Source organism: Pelodiscus sinensis, chromosome 22 (genome assembly GCF_052426305.1).
Source record: "Pelodiscus sinensis isolate ZL-2025 chromosome 22, ASM5242630v1, whole genome shotgun sequence".
In the NCBI taxonomy this organism is placed as follows: Eukaryota; Metazoa; Chordata; order Testudines; family Trionychidae; genus Pelodiscus; species Pelodiscus sinensis.
The window spans coordinates 14,243,412-14,259,002 of NC_143073.1; the positions used below are offsets into that span (position 1 = coordinate 14,243,412).

General features: G+C 51.4%; 2 protein-coding genes across 3 annotated transcripts; both read left to right on the plus strand.

Annotated features, from left to right (window-relative positions):
* The first annotated feature begins 297 nt into the window (after positions 1-297).
* LOC149521822 (uncharacterized) lies at positions 298-1,080 on the plus strand. The gene has a single exon (XM_089772715.1). The coding sequence runs from the start codon at positions 298-300 to the stop codon at positions 1,078-1,080; it is 783 nt and encodes a 260-aa protein (XP_089628841.1).
* Positions 1,081-6,263: 5,183 nt separating this feature from the next.
* LOC149521823 (uncharacterized) lies at positions 6,264-14,324 on the plus strand. 2 transcript variants are annotated; one of them, XM_089772473.1, is made up of 5 exons: positions 6,264-6,419; positions 7,408-7,479; positions 9,149-9,266; positions 10,966-11,079; positions 11,578-14,324. In XM_089772473.1, the coding sequence occupies exons 2-5, from the start codon at positions 7,456-7,458 to the stop codon at positions 13,233-13,235; spliced, it is 1,914 nt and encodes a 637-aa protein (XP_089628599.1). In that variant the 5' UTR covers positions 6,264-6,419; positions 7,408-7,455; the 3' UTR covers positions 13,236-14,324. The 2 variants fall into 2 exon arrangements, with proteins under 2 accessions (XP_089628599.1, XP_089628600.1); XM_089772474.1 differs by having other exon boundaries at positions 11,581-14,324.
* Positions 14,325-15,591: the final 1,267 nt, after the last annotated feature.

Here is a 15,591-nt window from a genome sequence, read left to right on the forward strand (position 1 = left end):
CGAGTGAGGAGGAGTTGAGGAAGTGAACCAGGGTGGGCAGTTAGGAGCTCCCAGCTTACAGGGAACATTTCTTCCTACCCACCTTCACTCCTGGCAATAGACGGTTCACTGATCTCACTGCCCCCTGTGTGTTTGGAAGGGATGTGGAGGCAGAAATGATCCCTGCCTCTCTGCCCTGTGGGGAAGAGTTTGGGGGAATTCAGTGCCCGATTTAGTTCCCCCCTCTCTCTCCAGCATTTATCTGGGTGTGCTGGCCTTGTTTCTGAGGTTTCTCTCTCTGTTCCAGCAGATGCTAAGATGGGGAGTGAGAATCAGGAGCTGAAGCCTCAGCAGGAAGATGCCGAGCGAGTGGAGCAACATAGGGGATTAGCACAAGGCTCCAAAGGGAATGTGTCCAGGAGCCTTGAGCAGGGAAAACTTTGTGAGAGTCTGCACAGGCCAGAGAGGCTGCAGGGAAACCAGTCAGGTGAAAAAGTGGGCAAATCCATGAATTGTCAAGGGATTCACAAGGACCTTGAGGAAACCACAACCCAGCAGAGACTCCCCACAGGAGAGAGAAAAATGTGCACTGAGTGTGGGAAAAACTTAAGTTGCCACTTGGGCCTTATTCAACATCAGAGAATTCACACAGGGGAGAGGCCCTACAGATGCAGGGAGTGCGAGGAAACCTTTGTTCGGAACTCGCACCTCATTACGCATCAGAGAATCCACACTGGGGAGCGACCCTACGAATGCTGTGAGTGCGGAAAAAGCTTCAGTGACAGCTCAGCGCTTGTGATGTATCAGAGAACCCATACAAGAGAGATGCCCTACGAATGCCAGGAGTGCAGGAAAACCTTCACTCAGCGTTCCAACCTGATTATGCACCAGCGCATTCATACGGGAGAGAGACCCTACGAATGCTATCAGTGCGAGAAAACCTTTGCTTGGCGGTCAAACCTGATTAGACATCAGAGGATCTATACAGGTGAAGGTCCCTATATATGTGCCGAGTGTGGTAAAACATTCCATCAGAGCTCAGCCCTTGTTTATCATCGGAGAGTCTGCAAGGGGGATAAACACTATGAAAACCATGTCTAGGGCTGGCAAAAGACTTTTTTTTTATGGTCCTCAAAGACTTTTGTTAATTCCCACAAAGTGACTGTTAGGGTTGTTTGCCCCTTTTGTTCACTATGTTCACTTAGCTGTCCTAGGGGAGTTGCCTGCTTTTTCCTTTTGTAGCTTGCCCTTCTCTGGGGTGAATCCTGCAGTCCTGTCTATCATCTCCATTATCCTTCAAGTCTTGGGAGTATGTGCACGTGCCATCTACCAGATACATCCATCAGCCCCATATGGGAGAGAGAGGAGTGACCTCAACTAGCTAAATCTACCCAGCAAGGCTGTGAACAACTAGTCGACTGATAAGCAGATGCTTATTGGATAGTCGACACACTAGTTGATTAGTTGCTTCCCCACCCTTGCTGCCTTTATCAGAAAAAGGCAGCAATGGGAGGGGGCGGGGAGAGGAAGGGGTGCTTCAAAGCGATAGCACTGTGTGGAGCCCGGGGTCTGCCACTTTGAAATACCATGTGCAGCCCGGGGCCAGCTGAAGACTGGACTCCCAGCTGGCCCTGGTTTGCATACAGTGTTTCAAAGCAGCAGCGCTGCATGGAACCCGGGATCATCGGGGGAGTTCCCAGCTGACCCCGGGCTCCATGCGACGCTGCCACTTTGAAATGCCATGGGGAGCACAAGGCTGGCAAGGGATTGCTTGAGTTCTCCACTGGCCTCGTGCTCCCTGCAGCACTTGCACCTTTGAAGTGTGACAACAGCCCTGCGGCTCTTGCTACACTTCAAAGGCGGAGGCTCCCTATCGACTAGTCAATGCAAATTGCATTACTATTTGATTAGCCAATTAATCTAAATTTAACACCCCTACCCTCCAGGCCTCATGTCTTCTAGGATTTTCAATGGACTTAGCTAGCTTGAGTTAGCTATTGCGATGTAAAACCCTCACTTATTCTTGCCATGAAGACACAGCCCATGTACAGTGCCTGGGCGTTGGTTGACTCCTGCCCTGATCTTATGTCTTGAGTGTGTGCTCAGAGTAAATGACATTATGGGAGTATAAAATTGGTTGAGATGCATCACTCATTCAATTGGAACTTGCATGGGGCGGGAGAGGTTAATAGGTGAAGAAAAGTCAATGGGTTATTAAACTTTCTAGAGTTAGGGGCCTATTCGATTGGTTTAAGCCTTTGTTGGAGTAGTTGTGCTAAAGGTATTCAGCAAAAAGGGAGCAGGCTTTTGGAGATAAGTCCTGGCCAGATATTTTGTCCATTTTGGGAGACAAACGAGTGACTGCAAATGGGGATAGCACCCCACTGGATTCTGCAAGCTAGGAAACTGAATGTTAATGTTGCCCCCACAATCTTAACTCTGCCCTCTTTCAGCCCTTCACCATGTTCCCCTGAAAGACAAACCCATCTTTATTCTGCCAACAGTGAAAGATACAAACTCCATTTACAACCCTTTGAACTGGACCCCTCAGGAAAGTCTCGTTCTTTGAGTGATTGCACTTGTCCCATTGGACTTCCTTGGTGCCCTAATTTATCTGTGGGAGGGATTACATAGTCATAAAAGATTATTTAATGGAACCAGAGATTATATAAATAACTGGTTGTCCAAAAAAATTAAAAACGGTAACAGATTTTATTTAAACTGGAGGAAATCAAACTGGATTCCACCAGCCTATGATAATGTTAAATAGATGAGGAAAGTAAATCAGTAAGAAAAAACACACTGTTTGAACACGTAACATTAGAGAGAATGTTATACGTATGCCTTATGAAGTGTTTTAAATAAATATAATGCTCTCTCTAAAGATATACATCTACAGTAAAAGCTAGATTATCTAACATACTCGTGTAATGGGTAGGGCCAATTAGTCAAATATTCTGGTTAAGAAATAACCAGAATAAGTGCAAGAGGGGGTGAGTGCTCTGGCTGGGGGTGCAGGCTCCAGAGTGGGACCAGAGATGAGGGCTTTGAGATGCAGGAGGGGGCTCTGGGCTGGGGATGGAAGAGGTTTTGGGGTACCAGATCTGGGTAGCTCTTATAGCTGGGCAGCTCCCTGCAAGCAAGAGACAATGACTCTACTAATCTTAGACAGAGGTGCAGCCAGGTGGCTCTGTGTGTTGCCTTTGCCCAGAGGCCCTATCTCTGTAGCTCCAATTGGCCACTGATCCTGGCCAATGGGTGCTGTGGAACCGATGCTTAGGGCGGGGGTAGTGCAGGGAGCCCTCATGGTTCTTTCTCTGCTTTGTAGTTGCAGGGATGTGTCACTGTTGCAGCTGTCACGCAAAGCCAGGTAAGGAGCCTACTGGCCCCCACGCCAACCAGACTATAAATCAGATTTTCCAGGAAAATCAGAAATGCCGGTTTATAGAGCTTTCAGGTCGGTGGAGGGCCAACTAAAACAGCTTTTGCCATATCTATCTGTATTCACAAGCTCTTTTCTTATAGATTTTCCCCCTTAATATAAGGTTTCCCTTTCCCCGCCAATCTCAGTGGTACCCCCAATCTCATCTAACCCCCAAGACAGTCTTTGAGCCTCAAGTGCACTCCTGAAGAGAAGGACTGTAATCCAGGGATGCTTGCGGGGCGTGCATATTAGACCAAACCCACTAAAAATGAAGGGCCCTGTTCCAGACGTCAGGGACCAGATGAATCAATGGCAGTTGTGTTGATCAATATCACCTTGGACAATCTCCGGAGAGAATTCCATAATAAGGGACTTCCAGCTAGTATACTCCTGACTCAATCCTAGCACATCCTACATCGTGGGAACTACTGTCCCTGATTAGGCAGATGTTGAGGTGTCATATAAGAAGCCATACATGGAGCCTGTAGCCCAGAGGGCCAGGATGGAACTTTCCATCCTTGGTGTACTCAGTTTAGTACCGCCTTGATCCCTGTAAATGCAAACACCAGATGGCCCTTATCGACTGCAGCCCATGCAGTTGAGCTGGGAATGTAGTGAGGAATAAATCACATCGACCTTGATTTCAACTTCATGAGAATGCTAAGAGTGGCGTGGGGTCAGTACGCGCACACCTGGTAAACAACTGTAATCTAAATAGTGTGTGGAGTCCCGTGCCTTGTGAGTTTCACAAGGAACCCAGACCTCAGAGGTGCCCTGGATTCCCCCCCAGCTGGACCACATTGACCTTGAAGCGAGGATCAGGGACGGGACTCCCTGCGGTAGAAGGGACATAAGCATTCCAAGTGCCTTTTACTCTTATATGCATTGCTCTGTAGCGCTTGCTGATGTGCACTCTGTAATAGCTGTATAACAACAATTCAGCAACATTAACTCTGTAGTAGCAGTGACGTAGCGAGACTAATAAAACAAACGATCCCTAATCGACTCTGTGTTGGAGCGAATCCATAATCCTGTTCGTCCATGGCCCTGTGAGTTGACAGGAGGAAACAAAGTGGTCGTTTTGCTGCACTGAGATGTTGAGGGGGCTGCACATGTGTCAAAAGTAATTCAGTGTTGCATATATCAGAGGGGGAGCCATTTTAGTACATATCTGCCAAAACAATGAGGAGGCCTGTGGCACTGTAAAGACCAACAGATTTATTTGGTCATAAGTTTTTGTGGGTAAAGACCCACTTGCAACAGTTATTGGGCATAAACTTTTGTGAGCACAGACTTACTTCTTTGCCCACAAAAGTGTATGCCCCTATAAATCTGCTAGTCTTTAAAGTTCCACAGGATTCCTTGTTGTTTCAGAGATGCAGAAAGAGAGCTGCAGAAAACCAGCTCTTTCTGCACAGAAATCCCAACTCCAGCTGCCGATTGAGATTCTGCTCCAAGCCTATTTCTAGTCCCTGATGTAGACCTGTCATATCAGATTAAAGAAATAAACTGATGGCATTGCGGAAGCCACTCCTCACTGGCACTGCTGAGTTCTCTGGGCCATTTGGTAAAGGGTTCTATGCCAGAGATGTATGGAATTGACCCTGAGCAAAACCAAGGATTTGGCAAGAAACTCAAATCATTCAGTCTCCTGCCCTCTCCATCACATGCAAAGTGACTGCCTAGGAGGGAGTACTTCAGAAAGGGACCAAAGGGCCATAGTGGACCACATACTATGAGTCAACAGTGTGATACTGCTGCAAAAAAGCAAAGCTCATGCTGAGATGTATGTTGTGAGCAAGACACGAGAAGTCATTCTTCTGCTCTACTCCTCACTGGTTAGGCCTGAACAGGAGTATTGTGTCCAGTTGGAAAAGGTCCAGAGAAGAGCAATAAAATGATGAAAGCTCTGGAAACATGACCCATGAGGGAAGACTGGAAAAATTGGATTTATTTAATTTGAAAGAGAAAAGACAGAGTGGGGACAGCAGCTTTCAAGTAGCTAAAAGATGGTTTTAAGGAGGAGAGAGAAAAATTATTCTTCTTAACCTCTGAGGATAGGACAAAGAAACAATGGGCTTAAATTGCAGCAGTCTAAGAATGGCCATACTGGGTCAGACCAAAGGTCTATCTAGCCCAGTGTCCTGTCTTCCGACAGTGGCCAATGTCAGGTGCCTCAGCAGGAATGAACAGAGCAACGAATCATCAAGTGATCCATCCTCTGTAACCCATTCCCAGCCTCTGACAAACAGAGGCTAGGGACCCCATCACTGCTTAGCCTGGCTAATAGCCATTGATGTACCAATCCTTCCTGAATGTATCTAGCTCTGTTTTGAAGCGTTTTAAAGTTCTGGTCATCCCAACGTCCTCTGGCAAGGAGTTCCACAGGTTGCCTGAGTGTTGTGTGAAGAAACACTTCTTTGTATTTGTGTTAAACCTGCTACCTAGTAATTTCACTGAGTGACCCCCTAGTTCTTGTGTTATGGGAACAAGTAAACAACATACTTTCTCCACACCCGTCATGAGTGTACAGACTTCTATCAGGTCCCCCCTTCCTCATCTCTTTTCCAAGCTGCAAAATCCCAGTTTTATGAATCTCCCCTCAGATGGCAGCCAAAACCCCTCATCATTTGTGCTGCCCTTTTCTGAACTTTTCTGAGTGCCCAGCGATCCTTTTCGAGAGGAGGCGACCACATCTGCGGGCGCTATGGGAGCCGCGGCCGTGCGAGAAGCTCCTCTCTGCCTCGGTCTCCCTCCCTTCCCGGCTGCTTTTCGGGGCGCTGCCGCGCGGGGGCGGAGGCGGAGGCGGAGGCGCTCGGACGCCGCGGCGAGCCCCGCGGGCAGGCGCAGGCAGCCGGCTCGGTATGTGCAGCGCACACAGGAAGGGGCAGGAGCAGCGGGCAGAGGAGGCGAAGGGGGGGCCGGGCCTGGAGAACAAAGCCCGGAGATCGGACGCGGGGCAGCCGGGCGCTGGGGCCCGTTCTCCACGGGGAGCCGGCCCCGGCCGCAGCCCCCGGTGAGGGGGAGCCCCCGGGGAGCCGCCTGGGCCCCGCGGCGCTGCAGCCCGGCCCGGCGGGGGGGGGACCCGGTTGGGGGAGGGGAAGGGCGTAATTGCGGCCTATGGGGGTTGGGAGCCCTGACGTCTCCTCCCGGCCCCGCTCCGTCGAGACCCTCCGGCCGTGCTCCCCCCCCCCCCTTATCAGGTCTTGCCTCGTCCCCCGCCCGCCAGACCTGCGGCTGGGTCCCTCGTTCCCCCAGCAGACTCGTCCTGCCTGCCGCTCCCGCCCCCCCCCGCCAACCTCCTCCTCGACCCCCGCCCGTCAGAGCCCCCTTCCCGCCAACCCCCTCTTTGCCCCCCATCCTCGCCAGACACCCCCCGGCAAACCCTTCCTCGACCCCCCCATCCCTACCAGAGTCCCCCACTAATCCCCTTATGTCCCCCATCCTCACCCCCATCCTCGACAGACCCCCCCCCCCGCCAAACCCCTTGACCCCTCGTCCCCACCAGAGTCCCCCCTCCCCCCATCCTCAACAGACCACTTCCCTCAACCATTGGGTCCCTCCTCAACCCCTGCCCCCTCCTCGCTCTCCTTTCCCCCTTCTGGAGACCCCTCCAACTTGCATGGTCCCTCTTGTCCCTTCCACCTGGCCTCCCTGCACCAGCCTGGCAGGTTCCTGCTCGCCCCCCTGCAGACTCCCCCTCCCCCCCCACACCTAAAAGGGGAGAGGAGGAGAGGCCAGATGTGGTTAGATGAGGAGGGGGGGGGAAGAGTGAGGGTGCAGAGAGCTAACCTCCCCCGCCTTGCAGGGAAGTTTCATCATCCACCCATCATGCCCCTCTTGTGCCATTTCCCTCTCAGGTGCTGGTAGACATCCCCCCCATTGCTTCCCCTTGTCTGATCCCTTGTCTCCGATCACCCAGCTGGGCAGAAGCCCAGGGCCTGGGGGCAGCATGATGTGAGTGTAACAAACCCTGTTCTGAAACCTCCCTCTCACCCTGCCAGGCAGCAGAACCACGTCCTGTGTCACTCTAGCCCGCGCAGGGTAGAGAAATGGCTGCAGAAGAGCCAGCTCAGGTAGGAGGAACTGGGAGAGGGGGTTCCTGTGGGAGGGGCAGAGCAGCAAATGGACGGGGATGGGGGGGGGGATTTGGGCTGGTTTGGAGCTCCACAGGAAAGGGTGGAGACAGGCAGGAGGCCAGCGTGCGACAGACTTGCTGGGGCTTGTGTAATTAGTGGCTCTCAATCTAGGAACAGAGCCAGGAGGTTGGGAGTAGGAATGTGACTAGTCGACTATCCGATAAGCAAATGCTTATTGGCTAGTCAACACACTAGCCAACTAGTCGCTCCCCCTTCCCCCCGCCCCTTGCTGCCTTTATTAGAAAGAGACAGCAAAGTCAGGGGGAAGAGAAGAGGGTGCTTCAAAGTGGCAGCACGTGTGGAGCATGGGGTCAGCTGATCCCCTGCTAACCCCGGGCTCCATGCGGCGCTGCTGCTTTGAAATGCTGCGGGGAGCACAGGGCCAGCGGGAGACTGCTTGAGTCCCCCGTTGGCCCCGTGCTCCCCGCAGCACATTTGCCTTGGAAGTGTAGCAACAGCCCTGAGGAGGCTGAGGTGTCCTATCAGCTAATCAAATAGTTGGTGCAAATTGCATCAACTACTCATTTAGCCAATTAATCTAAATTTAACATCCCTAGTGTGGAGGTGGAAACAGGAAACAACCCACCTGTGGGACTGGGGAAACTGACCAGACTCCCTGTGCTGGAGCCTGATCTGACCACAAGAGGCTGCTGGGAGCTATAAAGGGGGCCCTCAGCAGAGAGGCTCAGGGGAGCTGCCCCTCTCCTCGAGCTCTGTGCAGTGAGGAGGCTGTTGGTAGGTCTACCAGGGAATTGTCCCTGGGTCCTGCGAGGGGCTGCATCTCCTGTATCAGTATCCGGCTAGCAGGGCTGGGATGGATCTGCAGGGATAGATCCGGGACTCGCTCTCTGTCCCCTTGCCTGGGTGTTTCCTGGATGCTCTGCCATTACATAGATTCATGCAGCATGTGTCCATCAGTGGCTATTAGCCGGAATGGGCAGGGTCATGTTTCTAGCCTGTTTGTCAGCAGCTGGGAATGGGGGGGCAGGAGAGGGATCACTTGATGATTCCCTGTCCTGTTCATTCTGGAGCACCTGGCATTGGCCACTGTCAGCAAACAGAATCTTGGGCCGCATGGAACTTGGGTCGGACCCAGTCTGGCTGTTCTGACTCAGCACCACTCCTAGGGAGCCCCCTGCCACCCCCGTGCTGTGGCCTCTGTATTAGGAGGCAGCAAGGGGGGAGAGCAGGTCCGCAGGAGCCTATACATGTGGGCAGCTGGTTAGAAAGCCAGCTCCCAGTGCGTATTGCTCCAGCCTACCCCTCACCCTTCGTGCTGCTGCCTCTCAAGCAGAGGCAACAGTGCAGGAGTGGGGAGAGCAGGCGGATGCAGTACTCACATTTTAAGCCGGCTCCTCACGGACGTCGGCTCCCACTCCCCAACCCTTGCTGCCTCTGATCTGGGGGAGGGGGTGGAATGCATGTAGTCGACATGATTATCGGTTAATCATGTAGTCATCTTCACATTGACACCCTAGTTCTTCCAAGCACTGGGGAGCTGAAACTCCGTAGATGATGAGCCTCCCAGAGCTTCCATTTGATTGGCTCATCTCCCCCATGGCTGGTGGGGCAGCAGGTGCTGAGTGTTGGGCTCTTGCTCTTTCAGGGGCCGGTGCCCGTCGAGGAAGTGGCTGTGCATTTCACCAGGGAAGAGGGGGCTCTCCTGGACCCTGCTCAGAGAGCCCCCTACAGAGCTGTCATGCCAGAGAATGTGACCTCGCTGGGTAAGGAGTCCTGTCCCCTCAGTTCTTAGAAGGGGAAATGCAGGTAGATTCACGCCACTCCCCACAATGCAGCCTTAACTCTGCCCGTCTCAGCATCACCCCAACATGCCAGCAACACGCACACTAGCACACTGCCGTCCTCACTGCAGATCGCTCTGGGAACAATTTGGTTAGTGATTTTTCACACCTTGTGATGGGGTAGATCACCCCATCCTCCTTTCATCAAGGGGATATTCTCTATCTGCGAATAAGTTGACTGTGCTGTTGTAGGTCCCAGAATCTGAATGGCCAGAGTCTATAGGGTAGACCTTATCTCTTGGCAGTAATGCCTAGTGTCCAGAATCATTGGGGTTGTCCAGTTCCTCGCAGTGGTAAGGTCTAGTGGCCAGGATCAGCTAGGTTGCCCTTATCTGAAAGGTGAGGAGACCTAGTGGTGAACGTTATGGACAGCAGACGCCACTTATGGGCAGGTGGCAGCCAACGTTTCTGCTAATTTTTTCCTTCAGTGTGTGGAATAAATTGTAAGTGCACTGAGGCATGTGCAGAGGTGCACCATCAAATATAAACACATGCTGCTTGCCATCTGGGAACTCTGCTAAACAGCTGGGCAGCATTCACATCTCTCTGGGCAGCCACCTAAGCTCTCAGCTTACAGGGAACACTGGTGGTAGCTAGGGTAGAGGGACCCAGGCCTTTCCTGCTCCACGGGTTCCCAGCCCTGGGCCCTGTCAGTGGCAGGGGTCTCAGTTACTGAGTCATCAGAGATTCAGATGCAACACACTGCCTGGTCTCGGCCCTGCAGCCGGCGTCCCCTCCCGGCTAATTCAGTGTGTCTTGGGTAGTCGTGGTCCAGGCATCTCCAGACTTGTCAGTGCAGGAGGCTCCAGCAATTCTGGGTTTTCCAGGAGGCCCACTGGTGTCTGGGTCTCTATCTTTTTCTAACTGGTCCTGGCTCCTACTGTCAGAGGCTCTTGTGTTTTCTGGGTTGGAGCTTGCTGGGAGCATCCTTCCCCTTTGGCTGTCAGCCCATAATCAGCTGAGCTGCTCCCTTTTATACTCTGGCTACACTTGGAGCATGCCCAGTAGGGCTTAGTGGGCGTGCTTTCCACAGCCCACAGTGCAGTGTTAACCCTTCCCAGTCTAGCGCAGAATGGGAGCCAGCCACAGCTGCCAGAGCTATGCACAGCTTGCATTGTCGGAAAGCTCTCTGAGGCCATGCTCCATCTCAGATTCATGAGTGTGGTTTGGGCTGAGTGGCTGCAGCACATCCCCTTGTGCCAACCCCTTCCTGTGATAGCAGACTGCGAGAAACCCTCTACCCGTGAACAGGGACTCAGTCTTGCTGCCCATGCATATTTCCATGTTAGTGACTCTCTAGCAAGTCTTGTGCTGCCGTGGCATTCCAAACCCTCCTGTTAGTCGCTTTGGTTTCCCAGCGAGGCCATGGGGGCTGTGTACTCGCTGAGATAAATGCTGACTGACTGCAGTCATTTGGGGGACAATTAGAACCAGAGATTCACTCCCAGCTGTGTGCAAAAAAACTGTCAGGAGTAAGATGATTTTGTAGAAAGCTGCATAGGGTGTGTGAGTGGGCTATGGCTTAGCAGCGTCTAACCACAGATAAAACTGATAGAACCTTCTTTGTGACAAATATCCCGTGAATTCCCCTGATCTCCCTTGTTTTCTTTCCCTTGGGCAGAGTGTCCAGTTCCCAAGCCTGATGTAATCTCCCAGCTGGAACGAGGGGAGGATCCAGGGGTCTTGAAGCTCCAGGGCTCTGAGGATGGAGAGATCCCGAGAGGTGCCTGCACAGGTGAGGGATCATTAAAACAATTCAAGAACTCCCAGTGCGCTGAAGGACACAGCTGGGACTCCCTGAACAGGCCGTGTGAGCTCTTGGAGTTCAGGAGTGTCCCGAGGAGACCTGGTATCCTCAGGGCAGCTGTCGTGCGTGCTTCCGACCCATCCTCACACCTGACAGCAGTTCCCTGCCTGTTGGGATGTGGAGGCAGAAGGTAGTTTCCCTCTTTTGTCCCTTAAGGAAAAAAGTTCAACAGATTTCAGCTACTTCTGTTTCTCTGATGCTGGGAATGGGTGACAGGGGATGGATCACTTGATCACTCTGTTCTGTTCGTTCTCTCTGAGGCACCTGTCATTCATACTGGCGGAAGACAAGATACTGGGCTAATGGACTTTTGGGCCCTAGTCTGGCCATTCTTCTGTTCTTACGCTTCTCTGTCTCTCTGGCTTGAACTTTGGTTTGTTTTCCCCTTTCCCGCCCCCTGTTTCTGAGGTTTCTCTCTCTGTCCAGCAGGTGCTGAGATGGGGAGTGAGAACCAGGAGCTGAACCCTCAGCAGGAAGATGCTGAGCGAGTGGAAAAGCCTGGCGGATTAGCGCAAGGCTCCAAAGGGAATGTGTCCAGGCGTCGTGTGCAGGGGGCAGCCTGTGGGAGTCAGCACAGGCCAGAGAGGGAGCAGGGAAAGCAGCCCAGTGAGGAAGTGGGCATATACATTAATAGTCAGGGAACCTATGAGGATCTCACAGAAACCGCAGCCCAGCAGAGAATAGCTACCGGAGAGAAAAAAAACACATGCATGGAGTGTGGGAAAAACTTCACTCTGAAGTCCACCCTCATTAGACATCAGAGGATCCACACTGGAGAGCGCCCCTATGCATGCAGTGAGTGCGGGAAACAGTTCAGTGACAAATCCAACCTTAACAAACATCAGACAAGCCATACTGGAGAGAGACCCTATGTGTGCGGTGAGTGCGGGAAAAGCTTCCCTCGGAGCTCAACACTTACTAGACATCAGAAGATGCACACAGGAGAAAAACCCTATGAATGCCATGAGTGTGGGATGCAGTTCACTTGTAGCTCAGCCCTTCTTAAACATCAGAGGATCCACACGGGAGAGCGACCGTACACATGCAGTGAGTGCGGGAAACAGTTCAGGGAGAATTCAAAACTTACTGAACATCAGAAAATCCACACAAAAGAGAGACCCTACGAGTGCCGTGAGTGCGGGAAAAGTTTCACTCGGAGCTCCTCTCTCCTTAGACATCAGAGGATCCACACAGGGGAGCGACTGTATGAATGCCGTGAGTGCAAGAAAAGCTTCACTTTCAAATCAGACCTTAGTAACCATCAGAGGTTGCACACAGGAGAGCCATCTGACAAAGGCTGCACAGGCAGGGAAAATGTCAGCAAGGAATCGGACCCTGTCGCACCTCAGACAGGCCACACAGGAGAGAGACCCCATGAATGCAGTGAGTGCGGGAAAAAGTTCACTCACAGATCAGCCCTTCTTATTCATCAGAGACTCCACACAGGAGAGCAACCCTATGAGTGCTGTGAGTGTGGGCAAAAGTTCACTCACAGCTCAGGCCTCCTACACCATCAGAGAATGCACACAGGAGAGCGACCCTATGAATGCTGCGAGTGCGGGAAAAAGTTCACGCAGAGATCATCCCTGATTAATCATCGGAGAATCCACACAGGAGAGCGACCCCATGAATGCAGTGAGTGCGGGAAAACCTTCACCCAGAGCTCAGGCCTCATTCATCATCAGAGAATGCACACAGGAGAGCGACCCTACACCTGCTTTGTGTGTGGGAAAATGTTCACTCAGAGCTCAGGTCTTATTAAACATCAGAAAATCCACACCGGAGAGAGACCATATAAGTGCAGCGCATGCGGGAAAAGGTTCACTGAGCGCTCTTCCCTTCTTAGACATCAGAGGGTGCACACAGGAGAGAGGCCATATGAATGCGCTGAGTGTGGCAAACAGTTCACTTGGCGCTCAAACCTTATTATTCATCAGAGGATCCACACAGGAGAGCGCCCTGTGAAAGCTGTGAGTGCGGGAAACGTTTCATCTGGAGCGGAGAGCTTATTAGACATGAATGATTTGACAGACTACATACACACCATAGCGAACTTTGGGAGGGAAGAGAATTGTTTTTTTTAAAAACGTACCAATTCCCCCACAGTGTCTTTTCGGGCTATTTACACCATTTGCATCACCGTGTTCTCTCAGCCTCCCCGGGCTTTGTCTTCTCTAGAATTTTCCGTGGAATTGGCCGGCTAGAAGTACCTCCTGTGATGTGATCACACCATTATATTTCCATTATATTTGCAGTGCTGACATACCCCAGGCAGACTGATTGGGGTTAGCCGGCACCTTCCCCTTTCTCCTGTCCTAACTGGTACCAGTGTTCCTGCTCTAGACAAGCCCTGAGAATCACAGTTATCTTCTCACCCCACTAACAGAACAACTCTTAGATTCAGCAAGCTCCCCCTTTGGTGACAGTTTGTCTCTTTCCCAGTTGTGCTCACGCTGGTCCAGGTTGTGCTGGCAGCAGGCATTTGCTTGTGACCATTTTTCTGATGTAAAATGCATTGCAGTAGATCAAAGAGGAGAAGTGGGACAAATTTATCATTTCGGCCTCTGTGACACTGGAAAGACATGTGATGAGTCGGAGGAACTCCCTCCTTCCCCATCACCGCCACTCTACCTGTTCACTCCAGCAGCGCAGGCGCCTCTGAGCCACGACAGAATTTATCATCCCTATATGCTTCCTTCTGCTTCCACAAAATGAAAATAATTGGATCCTGATTGTGACTCCATCGGGCTGCAGATGACTGTCCTGCCCTGGCTCGGGAATTCCAATGGATCCCAAACATTCCACGTTTAAATGCCAGTTTCTGTCCATTGACAAAACCACTTCTGGACTTTTCCCTGCCGAGCTGGGATTGTTCGTGCAGAGAGTGTCGGCTGCTCTTCCCCATTATGACGATGCTAATTTTTTATTGTTCCATAATGACGACGTGGTGGAGTGAAGCAGGTGTGACTGGGAGTGAAAGCGATGGGGGACCCTGCTCTCCTGATATTTGAGTCACCAGCTGTGACCTGCTGTAGAATTTCCTTGGATAGGAAGCTGCAAGAGACTTGCACAGAACTAGCTGAGCGGTGTTAAGAATAGTTTAGGTTTAGTGAGTGGCGGTTTTCTTTGTATTTATTTTATCCATTTCATTAAAATGAACAAAGAAATTACAAGTTGTGTCTTTGGACAGGCTCCAGGGTTCACAGGATTTGGGTGGAGATCAGTGTTGCCTATAAGCTGGGCACTTGGGCAGCCATTCAAGGGAAATCGTAATGCCGCCCACATGACTAGCAAAGCACCCACATCAAGGTTCTGTGTTTCTACGGGTGGTGCACATGCTTCAGTGCACATAAAATTGATTCCACACATGGATGGAAATAGTCCCACAAGGATGCAAAAGATTGGAGGGAACATGGATATAGATCAGCCAGTCCAACTTTGAGCCTCATCTGCACTCACTATATTAACTCTTTGGCGCTCTCATGAGAGGAGTTGGGAGGGACCCATCTCAGCTCCCACAGGGCTTGGAGTATCAAAAGGGAAGATGAGCTGCCCTACTGTGAAGGCTTTCAGGGTTGGGAGTGGAGAAGTGGACTGGAGCAGTGTCTGGATTTTTTAAGGGGTTGGTGGAGGTGGGTATCTTAAAATGGGGGTTGGTTGGCATTGTAATGGCCAGCGTAACCACAACTCCCCATTTGACTTGTCCTGGGATTGTCTGGTCAGGCCCAGCTGACGTTGGGGGTCTGCTTTGAAGGATTGCAGACAGAGATGAACAGATCATACATTTCAGTCGTGGTGTTAGCACAGTGAAGATGTGTTTTGGGGGGAACATGAGAGTGGCTGAAAGAGGGCAGAGTTAAGGTTATGTGGGCAACCTTATGAGTGTCCTTGTTTTCAGAAATGTGAGTTTGGCAGAAGCTGAGGTTCAGAAAGTAAACAGCATCCAAACTGGTAACCCTAACTCTGAATTCATGAGGTTGCTTGCCCCTCAATTACTCCTGGGTGAATTCTGTGCCAAAAAAACTACAAATGCTGCTGCATATTTTGTCAATGAAAGGAACATAATCATTCTGGTTTCAATTATTTTGGCAATTTGTTTCATAATACCTGTCAACAAGTGTATCAAAAATACAACAGAAAAAATGATTTCTCCATGAGTAGAGTGAAGAAACCCCTAAAACAACCCAGTTCTGGTTACGTGGTGGTGGTGGTAGGGATTCTGCAACGCTCTGCATGGAGAGCAGTGACCAGCTACCGGCAGCCCTCTCCCCACTGAGTGCAGCTGTGGCGCATGGCCTGGCCCAGACACCAGCGCCCCCACAGTCTTTCCTGCCCCCATCATCTTCAGTGTCTCATCAGTGGACGTGGTGTGGTTGCAGACCTGCCTTTCCTCCCTCTTTGCCAGACCTCAGCAAAAGGATAAGGATAAGGTAGAGCATG

What these genes read in the sequence shown, in the direction of transcription:
- LOC149521822 (XM_089772715.1), top strand. Translation starts at nt 298, where the DNA reads ATGGGGAGTGAGAATCAGGAGCTGAAGCCTCAGCAGGAAGATGCCGAG.
- LOC149521823 (XM_089772473.1), top strand. Translation starts at nt 7,456, where the DNA reads ATGGCTGCAGAAGAGCCAGCTCAG. An exon ending in CTGCAGAAGAGCCAGCTCAG is followed by an intron (nt 7,480 to 9,148) that starts GTAGGAGGAACT and finishes TTGCTCTTTCAG; the next exon opens with GGGCCGGTGCCCGTCGAGGA. An exon ending in CCCGAGAGGTGCCTGCACAG is followed by an intron (nt 11,080 to 11,577) that starts GTGAGGGATCAT and finishes CTCTCTGTCCAG; the next exon opens with CAGGTGCTGAGATGGGGAGT.